The sequence below is a fragment of the Somniosus microcephalus genome, chromosome 5 (assembly GCF_052327205.1).
Source record: "Somniosus microcephalus isolate GS21.2 chromosome 5, FLI_Smic_1.0, whole genome shotgun sequence".
NCBI lineage: Eukaryota > Metazoa > Chordata > Chondrichthyes > Squaliformes > Somniosidae > Somniosus > Somniosus microcephalus.
Genome location: NC_140991.1, coordinates 101,023,716 through 101,046,405, shown reverse-complemented (window position 1 = coordinate 101,046,405; position 22,690 = coordinate 101,023,716). Strand labels below are relative to the sequence as shown.

At 46.0% G+C, this 22,690-nt stretch overlaps 1 protein-coding gene across 3 annotated transcripts in view; it reads right to left on the bottom strand.

The window, feature by feature from the left end:
- The window catches only part of hacl1 (2-hydroxyacyl-CoA lyase 1), a 111,160-nt gene that overhangs the window by 42,434 nt on the left and 46,036 nt on the right, over positions 1-22,690 (bottom strand). For all 3 annotated transcript variants that reach the window (XM_085988046.1, XM_085988045.1, XM_085988047.1), the window contains 2 exons: positions 21,560-21,665; positions 18,438-18,521 (listed from right to left, as the gene is read on the bottom strand). In XM_085988046.1, coding sequence (XP_085844172.1) covers positions 18,438-18,521; positions 21,560-21,665 — 190 coding nt within the window. The remainder of the gene's footprint in view (positions 1-18,437; positions 18,522-21,559; positions 21,666-22,690) is intronic.

Sequence of the window (22,690 nt, the reverse complement as noted above, 5' to 3'; positions counted from 1 at the left end):
TCTCTCTTCCCCCCCAGTCGCTCTCTCTCTTCCCCCCAGTCGCTCTCTCTCTTCCCCCCAGTCGCTCTCTCTCTTCCCCCCAGTCGCTCTCTCTCTTCCCCCCAGTCGCTCTCTCTCTTCCCTCCAGTCGCTCTCTCTCTTCCCCCCAGTCGCTCTCTCTCTCTCTCTTCCAACAACAACATGCCCTCGAAAAAGCCTCGGCACCGCCGGGCACTCCAGCTAGTCTACATATATATATATATATATATATATATATATAAAGCGATGCTTCTGTCTGTCTGTCCTTCTGTCTGTCTATCCTCACGTGTGCGTCTGTCGGGCTATGCGCTCGAAAGTTATAGGGCGTACCTACGCGTGCGTTACGTCGAAAGAAAGCTTACCTTTCCAAAACGGACTTAAGCGTATTTACGTTTCGGCCGGACAAAAATTGCGCCCGCGGTATCCGAAAAACCTTCAACATTCCGCTCATTAGCATCTCATTATCCGCTCATTAGCGACAGAGTGACCTCGAGGTTGACCAATCGTACGCCGGCTTGCTGCCGCGTGCGGCCGGGCCCTCCTACGGTCGAGTGACGGGACGATTGACCAATCCTACGCTTTGGTCACCTGGCGGTCGACCAATCGGTGCGTGTGTGGGTGGGCCTTATCGTTCTGAACCGAGGTGAGTAGCCGCCATCTTGCTTCCATTCTTTTTCCTGCTTTCTGCGTCTTTCTTTTCAAATATACATTTCCAGCAAAATAAAATTGAATTTATTAAATTGTTTTAAAAAAAAATCACTCATTTGTAAATATTTTCTCTAACCTGAAGATTCTTTTTCCTACCTTTCCCCGTTTTTTTCTTAGGCCTGAAAGCCTGGGCCTTTCTTGCCCAGCCAGGCCCGAGCTAGGTAATTGGGCTTCTGCCAAGCTCCTCACCCACCCCCCCCGTGTCACGTTACCCGGGGCAACGGCGTCAGCCACGAGGGTCAGGGTGCGCGCGCAGCAGGAGCAGGTGAGACGCGGCGTCTCTCTGTTCCGCGCTCGGCTCGGGCGGGGGCGGGGCTCTCGATAGTGCGGATCTCGGCCTTGGTGAGCGGGGCTCTCGGGAGTGCGGGGCGGGGCGGCTGGGGCTTCGAGAGCGGGGCTCTCGGGAGTGCGGGGCTCGGAGAGCGGGGCTCTCGGGAGTGCGGGGCGGGGCGGCGCGGCAGGGTTACCCCGGCAACCGGTCGTGGCCGTCTCTCAGCCTCAAGCCCTCCCTTCCTCCCTCCCCCTTCCCCTCCCCGCCCTCCCTCCTCCCTTCCCGCCCTCCCTCCCCCCCCCTTTCCCTCCCCCTCCTTCCCCTCTCCCCTCCGCTCTCCCGCCCTCCCTTCCCCCCCGCCCTCGCTTCCCCCCCCGCCCTCCCTCCCCACCTGCCCTCCCTTCCCCCCCACCCGCCCTCTCTCTCTTCCCCCCCGTCGCGCTCTCTCTCTCTCTTCCAACAACAACATGCCCTCGAAAAAGCCTCGGCACCGCCGGGCACTTCAGCTAGTAATTTTATAATTCACATTAACTTAATTAAATTTCCCTATAAAACTCTTTTCTTTCTCTATCTTTGAGTACACTCATTAAGGTTTTTATTTGGAGGACATAGCCTTAAAAGCCAGTGTTTGCGCCTGTATTTTCCCCCAAATAGTCAACTGAAGGCAGTTATCAACTATACGTCTGCCTGCAATTCCCAGGATGCCACCATCGAGGATGTGCAGAATTTCTCAGTGTGATTCTCTAAGTCAACAACTGGAAGCATATTCATGTTGTCACAGGACATCTGACATTCTTTTCTCACAAACTGGAGAATTAACTTTAATGATCTGTAAATAAACTGCAAAATGATTTAAGAAGCTGGGAGTAAATGTTTCACTTCAAATTATTACTTTAAAAATCAAATCCAGCTCAGAGAGACAAAAAGGATACACCATTTTTTATGTACTGTACAATGATTGTAGGGAACTCTCTTTACAGAGTCCAAGACATCAGACAGTCAGATCCAGAGCTGTGACAACTGTTGCAAAGATACCTGCAGCTACCATGCAGTATTGGGCTGACAATAATGGTCAGCTGCCATCTGAAATTTGGTACCACCTCCTTAAAGGCATGTTGCAATGTTGACCTATGGGAGTGGTGGCATAGAGGGCAACTATCTCATGCAGTACTGCTTTCATTTCAGCAGCCATCAAACAGGGGATCCAGGTGCTGGGTTGGTTGTCACTTGCCTATGCACTCACACTTGGACCTTGGGTTTCCGTTCCCTTTGTTGTTGACCATCTCTTCTTAGTCCCTGTCCCTTCAGCATTGGCAAAGGTTGCTAATGGATGAAAAGCCTTTTAAGATTTTCTAAATGCTTTCATAATTTTTGTCCCCCTACCGTGGCACTCCTGTCCCTTTAAATTTGACTTACTCAATTTTCATCTCTCACAACTCATCCAAACTGGCACCTGAATCAATATCAAATTACAATAATGAGCTGGCCTCAAAAATTGCTTGCAAATAGCACACTTCCATTCGTGTCAGTACAAAACCGGTTTCTATCCATTCAGGTATAAACTGCACCCATATCAGAAATTTGGCTTTCTTTTCAAATTCTTTCACTGGAGATATGTACCTTGCTTCAACTTCAACAACAATTTGCATTTATATGGATTTCAGTAAGGCCTTCGATAAAGTCCCGCACAGGAGACTGGTCAAGAAGGTAAGAGCCCATGGAATCCAGGGTGCCTTGGCACATTGGATACAAAACTGGCTTAGTGGCAGAAGGCAGAGGGTGATGGTCGAAGGTTGTTTTTGTGACTGGAAGCCTGTGGCCAGTGGGGTGCCACAGGGATCGGTGCTGGGTCCCTTGCTGTTTGTGGTCTACATTAATGACTTGGATATGAATGTAAAAGGTATGATCAGTAAGTTCGCGGATGATACAAAAATTGGTAGGGTGGTAAATAGCGAGGAGGGTAGCCTCAGTCTGCAGGACGATATAGATGGGTTGGTCAGATGGGCGGAACAGTGGCAAATGGAATTTAACCCGGAAAAGTGCGAGGTGATGCACTTTGGGGGGGACTAACAAGGCAAGGGAATACACAATGAATGGTAAGACCCTAGGCAAGACGGAGGGGCAGAGGGATCTGGGTGTGCAAGTACACAGATCCCTGAAGGCGGCGGAACAGGTGGATAAGGTGGTAAAAAAGGCATATGGGATACTTGCCTTCATTAGCCGAGGCATTGAATATAAGAGCAAGGAGGTTATGATGGAGCTGTATAAAACACTGGTTAGGCCACAGCTGGAATACTGTGTGCAGTTCTGGTCGCCACACTACAGGAAGGATGTGATCGCTTTGGAGAGGGTGCAGGGGAGATTCACCAGGATGTTACCAGGGCTGGAGCGCTTCAGCTATGAAGAAAGACTGGGCAGATTGGGTTTGTTTTCCTTGGAGCAGAGGAGGCTGAGGGGGGACATGATTGAGGTGTACAAAATTATGAGGGGCATAGATAGGATGGATACTGAGGAGCTTTTTCCCTTAGTAGAAGGGTCAATAACTAGGGGGCATAGATTCAAGGTAAAGGGCGGGAGGTTTAGAGGGGATTTGAGAAAGAACTTTTTCCACCCAGAGGGTGGTTGGAGTCTGGAACTCACTGCCTGAAAGGGTTGTGGAGGCAGGAACCCTCACAACATTTAAGAAGCATTTGGATGAGCACTTGAAATGCCATAACATACAAGGCTACGGACCAAATGCTGGAATATGGGATTAGATTAGACAGGGCTTGATGGCCGGCACGGACACGATGGGCCGAAGGGCCTCTATCCGTGCTGTATAACTCTATGACTCTATGATAGCACCTTTAACATAGTAAAACTACATTACAACAGTGACTACACTTCAAAAGCTGTAACGTGCTTTGCGATGTCCTGAGGTCATGAAAGGAGCTACAGAAATGTAAGTCTTTCATTTTATTTTTTAAAACGTCCCAAGGTGCTTCAGAGGAGAGTTATCACAAAATATTTGGCACCGAGCCACGTAAGGAGATATTAGGACAGATGACCAAAAGCTTGGTCAAAGAGGCAGGTTTTAAGGAGCGTCTTAAAGACAGGATAGAGAGACAGAGAGGTTTAGGGAGGGAATTCCAGAGCTTAGGGCCTAGGCAGCTGAAGGCACAGCCGCCAATGGTGGAGCGATTAAAATCAGGGATGTACAAGAGGCCAGAATTGAAGGAGTGCAGAGATCTCAAAGGGCTGTTAGGTTGGAGGAGTTACAGAAATAGGAAGGCATGGAGGGATTTGAAAACAAAGATGAGAATTTTAAAATCAAGCTGTTGCCAAACCAAGAGCCAAAGTGGGTCAACGAGCACAGGGATGAAAGGTGAACAGGACTCGGTGCAAGTTAGGATATGGGCAGAATTTTGGATGTGCTGAAGTTTACAGAGGGTGCAAGGTGGGAGGCTGGCCAGGAGAGCGTTAGAATAGCCAAGTCTAGAGGTAACAAAGGTATGTATGAGGGTTCCAGCAGCAAATGAGCTGAGGCAAGAGTGGGGATGACAATTTGACGGAGGTGAAAGTAGGCGGTCTTGGTGATGGAGAGGATATGGGGTCGGAAGCTCAGCTCAGGGTTAAATGTGATGCTAAGGTTGCGTACGGTCTGGTTCAATCTCAGACAGTGGCCAGGGAGAGTGATGGAGTCGGTGGCTAGGGAACGGAATTCGCGGAGGGGATCGAAGACAATGGGCTAAAAATTGAGTAGCACCCCCTTTGGAGCGCTAACTTCGCCAGGGCGCTACTTTTAGCATCCCGGAAAAATTAGTGCACTTGTAACGGAAATTAAGTGGTAGCGCCCCAAGAGGGAAGCGGGGTGTTACTGGAAGTGCCCTGCCTGCCTCTCAGGGCGCTGCGACGGAATATCGCAGCGCTACGTGCCGCAGGCCTTCCTCCCCTTCTTAAAGGCCCAGCTGGGCCCCTGGGGATCGGGAGTGCCGGCAAAAGAGCTCGGCACTCAAGAGTAAGTGCCGGGTTCATGGAGCACAGCCGGCACTCCCCGGGGGGGGGGGGGGGGGGCGCGAGGTGGGGGTGCAGGTAAGGAGGCCGGGGACGAGAGCGGAAGCAGGTGCTGGCAGGTGGCCAGCAACAAAAACGGCCACCCCGCACCTCGCCTTTAAATAGCGCCTCCCCGGCTGCAGGTAGGCCCCCCTGACCCCGTCGGATATAGCGTCCAGCAGTAAGTCAGGGGGCGCTCCCGAAGATCACAGCCAGGGCGCTGTGCACAGCGATGACGCCATCACCGGCGGCGTAGCGCCGCGGGCAATACCGGTTACTGCTGCCGCTAACCTCCCGCTGAATTTTGCGGGAGGCGTTGGCGGCGCCGTGCCCAGGCGCTAGTTACTTTGTGGCCCGTTAGCGCCCTCTTAGGGAGGCGCAAAGCAACCGAATTTTTCCCCCAATGGTTTTGGTCTTCCCAATAGTTAATTGGAGAAAATTTTTGCTCATCCTATACTTATGTCGGACAAGCAGCCCGACAAATCAGAGGTGGTGAAGGGGTCAAGAGAGGTGGTGGTGAGGTAGAGCTGGGTGTCGTCAGCGTACATGTGGAACCTCATGTGTTTTCGGATGATGTCGCCGAGGGGCAGCATGTAGATGAGAAATAGGAGGGGGCCAAGAATAGATCCTTGGGGAACTCCAAGGATAACTATGTGGGAGTGGGATGGGAAGCCATTGCAGGTGATTCTCTAGCTACGCCTGGATCGATAGGAATGGATCTCACCCAGCTGGACAACAGAGGAGAGGCATTGGAGGAGGATGGTGTGGTCAACCATGTCAAAGGCTGTAGCTAGGTCGAGAACCCCGGACACCCTAGAAGCTCCCCCTCCCCCACCTGCAACACTGTAACCTCTGACTCACGATGACCAAAACCACAGGGAGTGGGCTAGTAATGCAGTACTTGCTTAAAGGCTAATTTATTTTAAATCAAGCAATTTTGGCTTGCATACAAATTCTTGGTCAGAACACTTGCTGCAATCATGGGTATTTTTCATTGTTTTATTTTAGATCAAATTTATTCTATTACCTTACACTTACGGCCTTCCAAGATTTTAAACAGTTCACTTGCCATAGTCCATCTCTGAATCCCTTAATTGAGCTATACTGCCGTCTCTGATACAGCACTCACTGACTCGAGTCCTTTCCTATCCTAGCCTTCACTACTTCAACAGTGAGCTCAGCTGCCGTTCTCATGCTCTCTCCCAATCCCGCGTCTTTGGCATATTTTATTTTTATGCTCGACTTCCTCTTCCCTCCCCACCACTTCTATCCCCGTGTCCGCACTCCCTGTGTTGCTCTCTTAATGTCTCACTCTCTGCGCCAGGCCTGGACACATTTTATTTGTGTCTCCAACTAACACTCGCACCCCTACTCCCCTCGTTCCCAGATTACTCCTTTCCTACCTGCCCATCTTTTCCTCTGTAATCACACACAATGCCGAGCCACTGGCTACAGTGATTGCTCCCCACTTTCTCTACCCGCCCTGCTCATCGTCCCCCCTCCCCGATTTATGCTCTACTTGTGGTGTATGTAACCGTTCCACCTTTAAGAGAACTATTTTAAGAGATGCACTACTTTATCTTGGCTGCTGTATACTGTAATACCGGTGGTGACCACACCGGTATATAAGTGCTGTGTAATGATTTATTGGGCAGTTCAGCCTGACCTCCGACTAGTAAAGACCTGTTGAATTTACTCTTGTGGTCTGTGTGCAGTGATTCTTATTAACAATAACTAGAACACACAGACTTAACAGTGGCGACGATGACGATCTTACCCTGCGGCAGAGATATATCCAAGGCAGTTTAACGGGCGTCGAGAAGAGGCATCCGCCCTCATCATCCTGCTGAGAAAAGACTCGGGTCTGAAGAGCAAGGAAGAATCCTGACACGAAGCCTTCCATCAGCAACAGGCAGTGATCATCCCTTCTATCACGGTGGTGGGTAAGCCGATCAGCGACGAGCAGCAAGTCGGCCACGTTGGCTGTGAAGTAGGGGAGGGAAAAACGGAGGATATAAGGGCGGAGAACTCGACCATGGCCGGGGAAAAGAGCCAGACAGAAGTCGGGGCCAGAGGCGCTGAGACTGGGGCAGCGTAAGGCACGGGAGCCGCGGTGAATGCAAACGCAGCCGGTGTAAAAGACCGGGCTGCAAGCGGGCTGGGAGACGCAACAGCGTCGAGAGAGAGCTCGACCGCGACCGGGGAAAAAGGCCGGGCAGCTACCGAGGCCGCGAGGCGCGGGATAAAAAAAAAAAAAACGCAGAGAACTCAGCCGAAGCCGGGGGAAAGGACCGGACTGCAAGAGGGGCTGGGAGGCACGATTTGAGAACCGCTGGGGAGGGCGAACGCAGCAATACGGCAATCGCCATTACAGCCAGCGGGGGAGAAAGGCAAACGCGGGAAGCTGCCATTTTCGTAGGCGGGGGAAGACGACAAGCGCGGGAAACCGCCATTTTGAAAAAAGAAAAAAAAAATTCTTTTTGTTTCTCAAGAAGATTGCGAGGATGCCTAAGCGTGGTAACATCAACGATTTCGATCCCGATGTTGAAGATTGGGCCACGTATGTAGAATGCATAGAAATTTATTGTAAGGCAAATAAAATATCAGATGAAGATAAAGCACTAACCTCACTAAACTCAATGGGTGCGAAGACATACGGGCTATTGAAGCATCTTCTATCACCAGCTAAACCGGCGGATCAGGCTTTCGCTAATATTGTTGCTGTCCTGAGAAATCATTTGAACCCCACACCGCTGATGTTAACGGAACGATTTAAATTTTATGCGAGAACGCAACTGAAAGAGGAAAGCAACGCGGAGTATTTAATTGAACTGCGTAAGCTAGCGAAATACTGTCAGTTTGGGGAAAGACTGACAGAGGCACTGAGAGACGAATTCGTGTGTGGATTGTCGAAAGAAGGAACACAAAAGTGGCTGCTTGAAGAGAATGATCTTACACTTGATAAGGCTGTCACTATTGCAGCATCGCACGAAGCCGCAGCGAGAGGCACTGTGGAAATGCAGCTGAAGGCAGCGGTACTCAGCGTAGATCAAATGGCTTTGGGTACAGCGAAATGTTATCGTTGTGGAAAGACAACACACGATCAGAACCAATGCTGGTTTAAAAATCAGGAATGTAGAAAATGTGGCAAGCTTGGTCACATAGCTAAAGTATGCCGGTCAGGAAAGAAGACCAGCAACAAAAAGTCACCGCAGGAAAAGTGCAGAAAGGTACATAAGGTGGCTGAGAAGAGTTCGGATGAACAGAATTCGGATTCAGACTCCAACAGCAAGGAACTGGGTAGTCTGAGAATTCACAATGTGAGTAAGGAAGCTGACCTACAAACTATCTGGGTCACACTTCAGATAGCAGGAGTCCAAGTGAAGATGGAATTGGACACCGGATCGGCGTTGACGGTCATGAATAAGCAAGATTACAAAAGGTTATTCACACATATTCCCCTACGGGATACGGAGATAGTATTGCAGACATACACGGGGCAAAAAGTATACCCCATCGGAAAGATAAAAGTCAAGGTGGTACACAAGGGCAAAGAACACCAAGGAATGGACTTATATGTACTACCTGAGGGAGGTCCACCACTTCTGGAACGGGAGTGGATCAGGAAAATAAATATGGACTGGCACTCCCTAAAAGCAATAATGGTAGATTCCGGAAAAAAAGATGTCAAACCTGAACGATTGTCCAGAATATTGGATGAGGTTAAAGAGGTGTTCCAACAGGGACTGGGAACACAGAGGAATTACGGCAAAAATCAAGATTGCAGAACATGCAAACCCAAAATTTTTCAAAGCCAGACCGGTACCTTATGCGATACGACCTGCTGTGGAAGCTGAGCTGGAAGGGCTAGAACGTTCAGGAGTACTGTCGAAGGTGGACTGGAGTGAGTGGGCCACGCCCATTGTTCCCGTCATGAAGCGTTCATCGAGTAACAAGCCAGGGGAACCGGGGAAGGTCCGCATCTGTGGAGACTTCAAGATCACGGTTAATCCGGTGCTTCACACGGTGCAATATCCGCTTCCGCGGATTGAGGATATCTTTGCTTCATTGTCTGGCGGGAAACACTTCACCAAGATAGAACTGGCGCAAGCGTACTTACAGATGGAAGTTGAGGAAGAGTCGCGCCAGTATCTCACAATCAACACGCACAGAGGCTTGTATCGATATAATAGACTGGTTTTTGGAGTGGCTTCGGCTCCAGCAATTTGGCAGAGGGCCATGGAGCAGGTATTACAGGGAATTCCAAGCACTCAATGTTACTTGGACGATATCCTGATTACAGGAGATGAAGATGAGGAACACCTTGCAAATTTGAAACTGGTGCTCACCAGATTGAAGGAATATGGACTTCGAGTTAATCGCCAGAAATGTGAGTTCTTTCAGAAATGGATCTCGTACTGTGGTCATGTCATTGACCAGGAGGGGCTGCACAAGTCACCTGACAAGATCGAAGCTGTTGTGAAGGCTCCCGCTCCGGAAAATGTATCCCAGTTGAGGTCGTTCCTAGGGTTGATTAACTATTACCATAAGTTTCTGCCAAATCTATCCACGGTGCTGCACCCGCTGAACGCTCTTTTGCAGAAAGAAGTACCATGGAAGTGGAGCGAGGACTGTAAGAAGGCCTTTCGCAAAAGCAAGGCATTGATCACCTCAGAGGAAGTGTTGGCTCACTTCAACCCAACGCTACCTATTCGTTTAGCTTGTGATGCTTCTCCTTATGGTATTGGAGCAGTACTCTCACACAAGTTGCCAAATGGCTTGGAAAGGCCAGTCGCATTTGCATCCAGATCATTGACCTCCGCTGAGCGCAACTATGCTCAGATAGATAGGGAGGCTCTCAGCCTTGTGTGGGGAGTAAAGAAGTTTAATCATTACCTGCAGGGCCAGAAGTTTACACTGCTGACAGACCACCAGCCGTTGGTATCCATTTTTAACCCTAAGAAGGGTGTTTCGGTGATGACAGCACAGAGGCTCCAGAGATGGTCCCTTTTCCTAGGGGCACATCAATATCAGATAGAATTCAAAGGTACAAAGCAGCATGGTAATGCTGATGGGCTGTCGCGCCTGCCACTACCTACTGAGGAGGAGGCACCGACGGTTGACCCGGTGGAGTTATTTCACTCGACCATCATCGAATGTTTACCTGTCACCAATGCAAATATTGAAAGGGAGACTAGGAATGACCCGACACTGTCCCGGGTCTACGAATTGACAGTAAAGGGATGGCCAGCCCATGGTGATCCACTGTTACCGGCATTCTCAGCAAGACGAGAACAGCTGTCCATCTGTCAGGGAACATTGATGTATGGAACAAGGGTGATTATCCCTCCTAAGTTAAGAGAGAGAGTTCTAAAAGAACTGCATGAAGGTCATCTGGGGGGAGTCAAGATGAAAAGCCTTGCTAGGGCTTATGTGTGGTGGCCGGGTATCGACCAACAGATAGAGGATCTGACGAAAAGCTGCTCAGGGTGCCAAAAAGTCCAAAATGCACCTCCAATTGCTCCGCTGCATCCATGGGAATGGCCTTCAACCCCATGGCAACGTGTACATATTGACTTTGCTGGTCCATTCATGGATTCCATGTTTTTAATTGCGGTGGACGCACATTCTAAATGGCCAGAAGTGATTAAAATGACTACCACTACCTTGGAGAAGACGATCACGGTGCTAAGAACGATATTTGCAAGAAATGGATTGCCAGAGCAAATATGTTCAGACAACGGACCACAGTTCGTGTCAGAGGAATTCCAGAAATTCCTGAAGAAGAATGGGGTGAAACATTATACCTCTGCCCCATATCATCCAGCTACGAATGGGCTGGCCGAGAGGTTTGTACAGACGTTCAAAATGGCAATAAAGGCCATGAGCGAAGATCAGATTCCACTGCAACACAAGGTGGACAATTTCCTACTGGCATATCGAAACGCCACCCATGCAACAACAAACCAAAGTCCTGCCATGATGTTCTATAACAGGAGGTTGCGGTCCAGGTTGGACTTGTTAAAACCAAATGTGCGGAGGGAAGTCGAAAACAAACAGTTCCAGCATATCAATAACAAGCCCACTAGGAGTTTTGAAATAGGACAACCGGTGTTAGCCAGGGACTATAAAAACGAGAAATGGCAATCTGGAACAATTCGGGCCAGACAAGGACCCCTGATGTACACGGTAGATGTTGGTGAAAATGTAATGCGACGTCATGCTGACCAACTGGTGGGATCGAGAACAAGGGTCGAGCCCATGGTTACGACAGAGACAACCGTGGAGGAAGTTAGTGAACCTGAAGCATCTACCTCAGAAGTGAATATACCTGATGATGATGTCCTATCCATAGGGGATCAACTAGATGAGTCACCCCAGCAACGAGAACCAGAGACCCCTGAAAGGCGTTATCCGTCTCGGATCAGGAGGCCTCCTCAGAGACTAAATCTGTGAACTGTTTTTACATGAAGTTGTGTATATATATGTTATTATGTTATGTTTAATGGGGAATATATACTGTTAAGCTAAAAAGGGAGGATTGTGGTGTATGTAACCGTTCCACCTTTAAGAGAACTATTTTAAGAGATGCACTACTTTATCTTGGCTGCTGTATACTGTAATACCGGTGGTGACCACACCGGTATATAAGTGCTGTGTAATGATTTATTGGGCAGTTCAGCCTGACCTCCGACTAGTAAAGACCTGTTGAATTTACTCTTGTGGTCTGTGTGCAGTGATTCTTATTAACAATAACTAGAACACACAGACTTAACACTACTCTCACTACCTAAACAGCTACTCATCACCGATTCACTCTCACTTGCTTTCTTTGTCTGCCAGCTATAAGAGTTCTATGTAAAATATGCTTCGGCAGTTTTAACAGTTCATATCACAGGCTCAAAGCATAGTATTAGTAAGAGGTTTATTTAGAGATGGTTGGTGGGAAATAGAAAAAAATATATTGGTGCAACAGAGAGGTTGAATAAAAGATATATTACCAGGGAAATATTCGCGCAAACTTCACTCTGCACATGGCTGCACTGTATCTGATCAGAATGCTTAATATTGACTCTGGCTCCAGAAGTAGAAAGGTTTTATGGCATTTACATCCTCCCTTGGCGAGGGCAGTAGCTGAGCTGACTGAAGCTACAGATTTCCACCCATCTCCAGTCTGACCCACTTTCACAGACAATGCAGACTGCAGACGATCCAATGCAGTATTTAAAAATAAACAGGCTTATTCCTCGGCTTATGTTATTCCCAGTGGAGTTACTCTATTCCTTACCGAACAAAAAGGAGAACATCTAGATCTCCACAGAGAAGCCCTGTAAAAGAGATATTTTTAAAAGCGATTGTAAATGCAACAGGACTAAATATCTGAAAGTGACCTATAGGTTAGTTACTATTTATAGTACTTACCCAGTAGAGTTACTTTCTCCTTTAAGCCTATTTAAGAATCATTAATATTCTCTGTGCATGAAGTAAATAAGGTGAGAAGACAATGGGTCATTAATAGAAGAGAATGATTGGTTTCAAGATTGCTGAATGCAACCGTACAACTTTGAACCACAATGAATATTAGCTAAAAGCATTTTGCGAAAACAAAATACTTCTATATATTTCTATGATGAAGTAAATGGGGCTGAAGGGATATGGATTCAGGGAGGTTAAATGTGTTTAGCTTTATTTACTCGTGCAGGGTAAATGCACTGGTAGGGCCAAACGGACAGTTTCCATGTTGTAACTTCACCACTAGATGTCAATTTCAGATCAAAATTTAGAAAGTACAGTATCTTAAAATGATATCTATCAGTATCCAATATATAATTGGAAATAACAAATCATCTTTCAACATTCTTACCCCTTACATTTGATTTGTTTTTTGTTTTAAACATTGAATCCAGAGACATTTTTGTGGGGGATGAGGGAGAAAAGAGATTTTAAATTGTGCTGTGATTCCTAAACATTGAATCCAGACATTTGATCATCCATTTTGACAATTGGGTAACCAATTTATTTTAAACAGTTTAAAATAGTTAACAGAGGAGTTTCATAGAAAATCGATGTATTGTTACCAATATCTCACAGTATCTTCTTCTCAACCCCATGCCAACCGACTTGGAGACATTCTTGAGTTAGAAAATTTAAAAACACCGAAATCCAGTGCCATATTCTGAGCCTAGGCTGACACTCCAGTGCAGTACCGAGGGAGCGCTGCACTGTCGGAGGTGCTGTCTTTCGGATGAGACGTTAAACCGAGGCCCCATCTGCTCTCTCAGGTGGGCGTAAAAGATCCCATGGCACTATTTTGAAGAGGAGCAGGGGGGTTATCCCCGGTGTCCTGGCCAATATTTATCCCTCAATCAACATCACTAAAAAAACAGATTATCTGGTCATTATCACATTGTTGTTTGTGGGGGCCACGTTTCCTACATTACAACAGTGACGACACTTCAAAAGTACTTCATTGGCTGTAAAGTACTTTGGGACGTCCTGAGGTCATGAAAGGCGCTATATAAATGAAAGTCTTTCTTTCTTTCATAACTATCTGAAATAGCACCAACAGTAAATGTGGAGAGTATTGTTACAGAGAATGCAGGAGAGCGCTCCTCTCTAGTTGTGGATGAAATGGTGGTATTATCCATCTATAAATCCAGACTTCAGTTATAGCATATGTATTAAAAGTAATGAAGAGGTAGATGCACAGTCCTCAGTTCAACTGCCTTTATGTGGGATGACCAAAGGAACCTGGAAGAGGTTATTGATAAGATGGTGGAATAGACAAAAATGTGGTAAATCGAATTCATAGTCATTAAATGCGAGATGGTATATTAGATTAAAAAAAACATAATTATACTTTGAATGAGTGAGGGAAGAAGGTTGAGGATGTGAAAGTAGATGGATTTGGGGGTTTGAGTACAAAGACATTAAAAGCAGCACCTCAAGTGAATAAAGACATAAAAAAGCTAAAGGAATACTGGGTTTTATGGCTTAGGTATAGAACATAAATGTCAAGATGTAATGGTGAACCTATGTAAAACCTTGGTAAGACCACAGCTGGCACAGTGTGTGCAGCTTTGGGCTCCAAACAACAGGAATGATGTTGAGGCAATAGAGGGGGCACAATGTAGATTCACTAGGATACTGCCTGGTACAAGGAAATGCAAATAGGATGACGGACTTGAAAATTGGAGCTGTTTTCACTAGAACATAAGGGGTTAAGGATTAATCCCACTAAGGGGTGATTTGGTAGTTTTTAAAATTATGAAGGAATGGGATAGAGTAAATAGAAACAGATGGTTTCTCTTCATTAACTGGTCTAGTACGAGTGGACAAAGATACAAGATTCAATGCAAAAGATTTAGGGCAGGGAGCAAGAGAATTTTTTTTTTTTTTTTTTTTTACACAAGAGGGTTGTGTAGCTGTGGAATGTACTAATGGAGTTAGCGATTGAAGCAGAGACTGTATTAACATTTAAGAATAGGTTAGATAGATGGTTGAAGGAAAGGGGGATAAAGGGATATGGGGACAGGGCAGTCACATGGGATTAGGATGACTGCTCATATGGAGGGTAAAGCCTACATGAACTGGTTGGGCCAAATGGCCTGTTTCCATGTTGTAATTTCTACGTATTCTAGATTCTTCCCAGTTGAAGGCTTTGGCTCCAGTTTACTTATGCCCAACTGTTAGGGAAGGATCAGGTACAGATGAGAGGCGAGGGTAACTGCAACTTCTATTCTTAAATATTTAGCCAAAGCTAGTTACCTATACTATGCAATATTGGCAAATGCTCAGGAGACCAGTTAGACTTGAGTTTGAGATGGCTACAAACATCAGACCCAAAAAGTCTAAGAACAGTTCTGCTAAGTCCTTCCCATAGAGGGTGAGGGGCCTGAATCTCACTCTAGACTTATAAGCAGTCTTGGGGCACAGACTATTCCATTTCAGAAACAACACTTATGAATGCATGGTCCTTTTTCTTTGACTTCCATACGTCACATGCTTAGTACTAATCAGCATCGAAAGTGTAGGCATTTGATGAAGATACAGAATAAAGACCACTAACTAAGATACAGACAAGTCCACCAACTGGTACTGAGTCAGCCTGGTTCCCAGAAATGGAGAAGGATGGGGTGCAGACGATATGCTGCCAAGCCTACTGGGCCTGTGGTTTGCCCAATTTTGGGAACTTAGGACTCCAACCAACGTTAAAAAATGTCCATTTGATTGCGATCAGTAGCATAAACCCCGTTTGATTTCCCCCCTTCCTATACTGTGGGGATTGAGACGAGTGAAAAGCAACCAATGCCCCAGCTGAGACCAGCTAACTCAGCACAGATCAGTAATCAAACTGGGACCTTTCTCACCTGCACAGCTCAGGAACACCAGTGGTCTATTTGCCATTGAGCCATCGATCTCGATAAAGCCCTTCTCTATGCATCTGTTTTTACTGCATTATGTCCTTTCACATGGCAATTCTGCAGTTAAACTAGTTGGGTACTTCTACCAATGTGAAAGTAGTTAAGTTTGAGTCCATGTGCAATTCTTAATCACTTAGTTGTTTGATTTCATCAATTCCTGGTCAGAATGCTACAAAATACAATGTGACAATGAGGCATTTCATCTCGAAAGAAAATCCTGGAGACCTTCCAAGTCATCATCTACTTGAACCGTGCTTCTTACTATCCCAATTATGAACTGGTGATTATGCCAACCATGAAGAAGTGATTCCAAACTCATGTAGCTGGAGTACTTGTGCAGCTGGATATTTCTCCATGCATTACATTTATCCCATTAACTAAATCAGTTTCATACGATGACTTTTCCCGTGGGATAAAGATAACAACAACGTGCATTTATATAGCGCCTTTAACATAGTAAAACATTGCAAGGTGCTTCACAGGAGCGTTATCAAACAAAATTTGACACCGAGCCACATAAGGAGATATTAGGGCAGGTGACCGAAAGTTTGGTCAAAGACATAGATTTTAAGGTGCGTCTTAAAGGAGGAAAGAGAGGGAGAGAGGCAGAGAGGTTTAGGGAGGAAATTCCAGAGCTTAGGGCCTCGGCAGCTTAAGGCACGGCCGCCAATGGTGGAGCAATTAAAATCGGGATGTGCAAGAGGCCAGAATTTGAGGAGCGCATATATCTAGGAGGGTTGTAGGAGGTTACAGAGATAGGGAGGGCTGAGGTCATGGAAGGATTTGAGAACAAGTATGAGAATTTTAAAATCGAGGCGTTGCTTAACCGGGAGCCAATGTAGGTCAGCGAGCACAGGGGTGATGGGTGAACGAGGCTTGGTGCAAGTTAGGATACAGGCAGCAGAGTTTTGGATGGCCTTAAGTTTATGGAGAGTGGAATGCGTTGGAAAATTCAAGTCCAGAGGCTGAGGGTTTCAGCAGCAGATGACCTAAGGCGGGGCAGTGTCGGGCAATGTCATGGAAGTGGAAGTAGGCGGGCTTAGTGATGACGCAGATATGTGGTCAGAAGCTCATTTCGGGGGCAAATATGACATCAAGGTCGCGAACAGTCTGGTTCAGACAGTTGCCAGGGAGAGGGATGGAGTCAGTGGCGGGGACCCAAGACAATGGGCAGGATTTTCATTGGGCCGTGGAGTCGGGATTGGAGGCGTGTGGGGGGTTAAAATCCCGAAATCAGGGGTCACGACCCCATCCCGCCTCCATCGGGAACATCCTTCCTGCATCTAGTCTGTCTAGTCCTGTTAGAATTTTATAAGTTTCAATGAGATCCCCTCATTCTTCTAAACTCCAGTGAGTACAAGCCCAATCGATCCAATCTCTCCTCATACGTCATTCCTGCCATCCCAGGTATCAGCCTGGTGAATCTTTGCTGAACTCCTTCCATGGCAAGAACATCCTTCCTCAGATAAGGTGACCAAAACTGCACACAATACTCAAGGTGTGGTCTCACCAAGGCCCTGTACAACTGCAGCAAGACATCCTTGTTCCTGTACTCAAACCCTCTCACTATGAAGGCCAACATACCATTTGCCTTCTTAACCGCCTGCTGCACCTGCATGCTTACCTTCAGCGACTGGTGCACAAGGACACCCAGGTCTCGTTGCACTTCCCCTTCTCCCAATCTATTGCCATTCAGATAATAATCTGCCTTCCTGTTTTTGACACCAAAGTGGATAGCCTCGCATTTATCCACATTATACTGCATCTGCCACGCTTCTGCCCAATCACCCAACCTGTCCAAGTCATACTGGCGTTTCTCGGCATCCTCCTCACAGCACACACGCCCACCCAGCTTTGTGTCGTCTGCAAACTTGGAGATATTACATCTAGTTCCCTCGTCCAGATCATTAATATATATTGTGAATAGCTGGGGTCCAAGGACCGATCCCTGCGGTACCCCACTAGTCACTGCCTGCCACTCGGAAAAAGACCCGTTTATTCCAACTCTTTGCTTTCTGTCTGCCAACCAGTTCTCTATCCAAGTCAATACCTTGTCCCCAATCCCATGTGCTTTAACTTTACACGCTAATCTCTTATGCGGGACCTTATCGAAAGCATTTTGAAAGTCCAAATACACCACATCCACTGGCTCTCCCTTATCTATTTTACCAGTTACATCCTCAAAAAATTCCATTAGATTAGTCAAGCACGATTTACCTTTTGTAAATCCATGTTGACTTTATCCGATCCAAGTGCTCTGCTATTACATCTTTTATAATGGATTCTAGCATTTTCCCCACTACCGATGTCAGGCTTACCGGTCTATAATTCTTGGGGGACACCAGAGGTAATGGTGTGGAAGCCATTACAGGTGATTCTCTGGCTATGATTAGATAGATAAGAATGGAACCAGGCAAGTGCAGACCCACCCAGCTGGACGATGGTGGAGAGGCATTGGAGAAGGATTGTGTGGTCTACCGTGTCAAAGGCTGTAGACAGATTGAGAAGGACGAGGAAAGATAGTTTAGCACTGTCACAGTCACATAGGATGGCATTTGTGACTTTGATAGGAGCCGTTTCGGTACAGTGATGGGGCAGAAACCTGATGGGAGGGATTCAAACATGGCGTTCCAGGAAAGATGGGCCCGGATTTGGGAGGCGACAGCGTGTTCAAGGACTTTGGAGAGGAAAGGGAGGTTGGAGATGGGGCAGTAGTTTGCAAGGATGGACAGGTCAAAGGTTGTTTTTTTGAGGAGTAGAGAAAAGAAGCCGAGGGTTATCATTGCATTCCAGGATGATCCAGTTTTGGCAGAGGAGAGCAGGACCCGATAATAACCCTTTATGTGGTCCAGCCAGATCTGGCGATGAATGGCTAAACCAGTTGTCTACCATATACAAAATGCCTGAAGAGATTTCCAGGCAGTGTGAAAAGTAGCACAGAAGAGAAAAACCCTGAGAAAATATGGAAAAGGAAGATGAATTACCTGTTCAACAACAGCATTCACATCACCTAGTAAGGCAGCAACAGGCTTCACATTATTTCCTAGTTCTTCAGCACATAGGTCAACCTTATTAAAAAAAATATGGAGGTTACTATTTAATTTCTAAGGATCACACATAAAAAAGTAATTTACAGAAATTTGAAATAAAATTGAGATGAGAGAAGGAAAAAAAAACACAAATCCTGAAAATCTGAAATAAAAACAGAAAATGCTAGAAATACACACCTGGTCAAGCAACATGTGAAAGAAGCAAAAGCAGTAAATATTTCAGATGATAAATGAAAGTTAGCCCGTGTTTCTCTCAGGTGTTGGCTGACTTGCAATGCATTTCCAACACTTTTCTGTTTTTAGCTAAAATAATGATGTTGCTTTTGGTGACTCACATTCCCCTAGTTACATGCACAGGAACATTCCAACACCAACTTTTGCAATGCAAAAATCAAGCTTGTGACCAGGTCAGATTCAAAGTACAATGACCCAGAAATTCGGGTCCCAACGCGTGAGTACGGACGGAGTACTCACGCGTGGACCCGATGGAAGTGCCGGAATCTTGCATGCACTACGCATGCGCGGGAAACCGGCACTTCCGATCCTCTGAACCAAGGGGTTCAAGAGGTCGAACGCGTGCGGTTTGAACTTCCTTTTTTTTTATTACAGGTTTTAACATGCGGGCAAGTCTGTACATTTTAGAAATGTAAAAAGCAGCCATAAGGACTTCATTTTCAAAGGTAAGTGATCAATTATTTAAAATTAAAACATTTTTTCCACAGGTTTTTTACTTTTAAATACTTTAAAGCAAGGTAAGTTTATTTTTAGCCCCGTTTTTTTATAAAATTATTTTTTCAAAAATTTAAATTTTTGTTTAAAATAGTTATTTAATGTCATTTATAGTTTATTTACAAAGTGTGATTTTTTAAAAAATTTATTTGAAGGTAAAGTACAGTTTTACAGCCTCAGCATTTATACGTTTTGACAGGTCTATCTGTCAAGACTTATGAATGGAGCATTCCCATGAATGGCTACCTGTTGCTCACGTGATCCCAGGGGACGCATCGCACTAACTACGCCCCTGGGACACGCCAGCATAGCGCGCCGGCCTCTGGGACAGGCCTCGGAGAGGAATTCCACGCAGGCCAAGAGGTCAACTGCCGGCGCGTTAGGTAAGTGTAGGTCGGGGGCTTGCACCCGCGGGAAGCCCCCGACCCAAATTTCTGGGCCTATATAAAATTGCTGGAAGATGAGAGTATCAGAAATGTTTATTTTCCAATTCCTGAAAGATATACTAATGTTCTTGCCTCATGAAAAATTAAGTATTACAGTTCAGTGCAAACCTCATTTTCTGGTTTTATAATCTATTTTAGCTTTGGCATTGCATGCGCCTACTCCCCCTCTCTCGCTTCTACAGAGCTTGGTGTCAGAGCTGCTTCAGGACATGTGACTACTTAAAGTGTACATCCAATAATGTCCTAACACTTCCAGTCCACACACCTCTCCTCCTCCATACATTAGGTTTCTCCTCACAGCAGTGTGCACAGTAGCAGCTCAGTTATCAATATGGGTGCACTGCCCCCATGCTGCAGTGCAGCTTCTGGGCCAGGTATTCTGTCCATTATAGAAAACAGAGTTGTTACATTACAAAATTAAACTTTACCCAGGGCTCTGGTATTCTCTCTCCCTGGATGCTCTGTAGTTCTCTATACGTAAAATGCCCGAGTTACTCCTGTTCCTTAGCAGTTCAGCTAACCGATATGGGGAGATTTTAACAGGAGGTGGAATCGGTGCAAGCAACGGGCGATGACGAGCTCCCATGCCAGCCCCGCCTGAGGCCTGGCGAGATTGTAGCTCTCGAGCCTCATTTACATAACGTAGATCAAACTCCCGCACAACCCGAGCAGGAATCACTGCCTGGCCAGCAGGTGGCAGTAGGAACTCTGGTGGCAAGAGGTTGGTGCCCGGAACCTGGTGAAACGGTCCCTAGCATTTGGGTAACAACAACAACAACTTGTATTTATAAAACGTCCCAAGGCGCTTCACAGGAGCGTTATAAAACAAAATTTGTCAGCGAGCCACACAAGGTGATATTAGGGCAGGTGACCAAAAGCTTGGTCAAAGAGGTAGGTTTTAAGGAGCACCTTAAAGGAGGAAAGAGAGGTAAAGAGGCGGAGCGGTTTAGGCAGGGAATTCCAGAGCTTCGGGCCCAGGCAACAGAAGGCACGGCTACCAATGGTGGAGCAATTAAAATCGGGATGCTCACGAAGCCAGAATTAGAGGAGTGCAGACACCTCAGAGGGTTGTGGGGTTGGAGAAATTACAGAAATAGGGAGGAGTGAGGCCATAGAGGGGTTTGAAAACAAAGATGAGAATTTTAAAATCGAGATAAGTGGATCTGGGGGAGGGATGGGAGGGTCAGGTAGTTATTGCGGTCAAGGGAGGGAAGCTAGGTGTTCAAGGATTCCGAGAGAGGCCGGGAGGGCCACTCTTGCCCCTCCTAGCCCACAAGGAAACCTTAAAAAAAAATTAAACATTTAAACTTACTAAACTGGACCTGTTCTGTCCCTCGATCCACCATTATGGCCTGGCGGGGAAGTGACTCCTGCTCAGGTCTCAGGTTAATACTGCAGTCGGGCCCCAATCTGCATATTTAAAGTGGACAACACTGGCTTCAGCTGGCTGTCCTTTCCGCCTGCAATTTAAAATTGCAGTAGGCCAGATCGGGGTGGGAAGGCAACTCCCCCGTTACATTTTAACTGCCCCCCATTCCCAGTTTCCACCAGGCGGGATTAAAATCCCTCCCATAGTGCCTTGGTAATATCCCTGCAATGTAGACTTTCAGAACTTATTTGAGATTCACATTTCGATAACAGAAAACTAAGAAAGAAAGCGACACAGCAATCAGGAGCGAGATTAGGTTAATGGCCTGGAAAATAACTTAATTATCTAAATATTGTATATAAATCACCATGCTATATGTGCACACAAACAAGATATACAGCTGATGGCAAGATAAAAGATGCACAATTAACTTAGATACTGAAAAACACAAAACGTTTGATTGATCTTTCGGAATGTGGAAGCCTACATATGTGATCAGAAGCTCCCCAAACCTGTATGATTTTCACATCAGGATGAAACCGTGGCGGATGCCCGAAATGCAAAATCCAGTTTAATCTGGCTCCCAGCAGTAGAATCACATCTGCATTCTGCAAGGCTCTGAGAAAGAGAGAGTTTCAGTAAAGAACTTCTAGTTGTAGACCAAATAACTAACAGCACAACCCTTAATCCTCTGTTTTCTGGGAAAGGAAGATTGGAAAAAAGAGAAGAGAAGATGCATTAAAATTGGGTGAAGTTTTGCCTTACAAGAAGCCAACGAGAAAGATTATTCCAGTATCAAGTGCTGAGTCAGTAAGCGGGGGTATGAATTACATTTCACGACACAAATCTGTGCAGATTTGAGAGAAAATAATGAGTAATCTAATAAAAAGAGACAGCCATCATTTCGGTCTACTAAGCAAGATCATTCTTTCTTTATAAATAAAATCTGGAATGGGAAAAAAAATTAAAAGAATATAAGCTAAACATTTAGAGAAACAAAATCTACTGAAGAACAGCTTGAGCTGATCCAACTTTACAAATACAGAGACAAAACAAGTTAGAATTTTCCAGGGAGACAGAAAACAAAAAAAAACTAAGAGTGAGCGCCACAATTATCTTTTGAAATCACAAATCGCGGCTTGTCTGGTTCAAACAAAGTTCTACCAGAAAGCAGAAACCCATCTGAGTAGATGGACTTGCTTAAAAATGAAATTTCACCATCAGAGCCCATTTAAATCTCACCACTTAGAGAATTTGGATCAACTTTGTTAATTTTTTTTTTAAACTGAGACAAGTGCTGACAACATCAGGAGAGTAGTTTGGAGGAACTGAGCTCAGCAGTATAAAAGAATTAAATAAATATGGACTCAATAATTCAACAAAAGCTGAATTATCCTGAGCTACTGATGGTATTGCTGATGTTAGCTCAGCTCCCTCACATGGTCTGATCAGATAAATGCTATAAAGCGATAGCCTCCTCCTCCAGTGGAAAAATGCACCACATGATGTGGCACAGAACAGAAAGGTTCCAGGCCTATTCTGAGTTAGTCAGTCTGAGGTTGCACAATTGGCCTCAGCACCCCTGGCCACCCAGGGAAGCGGAAAGCAGGAACAGGAGCTCTGGCTGATCGATCTATATTCAA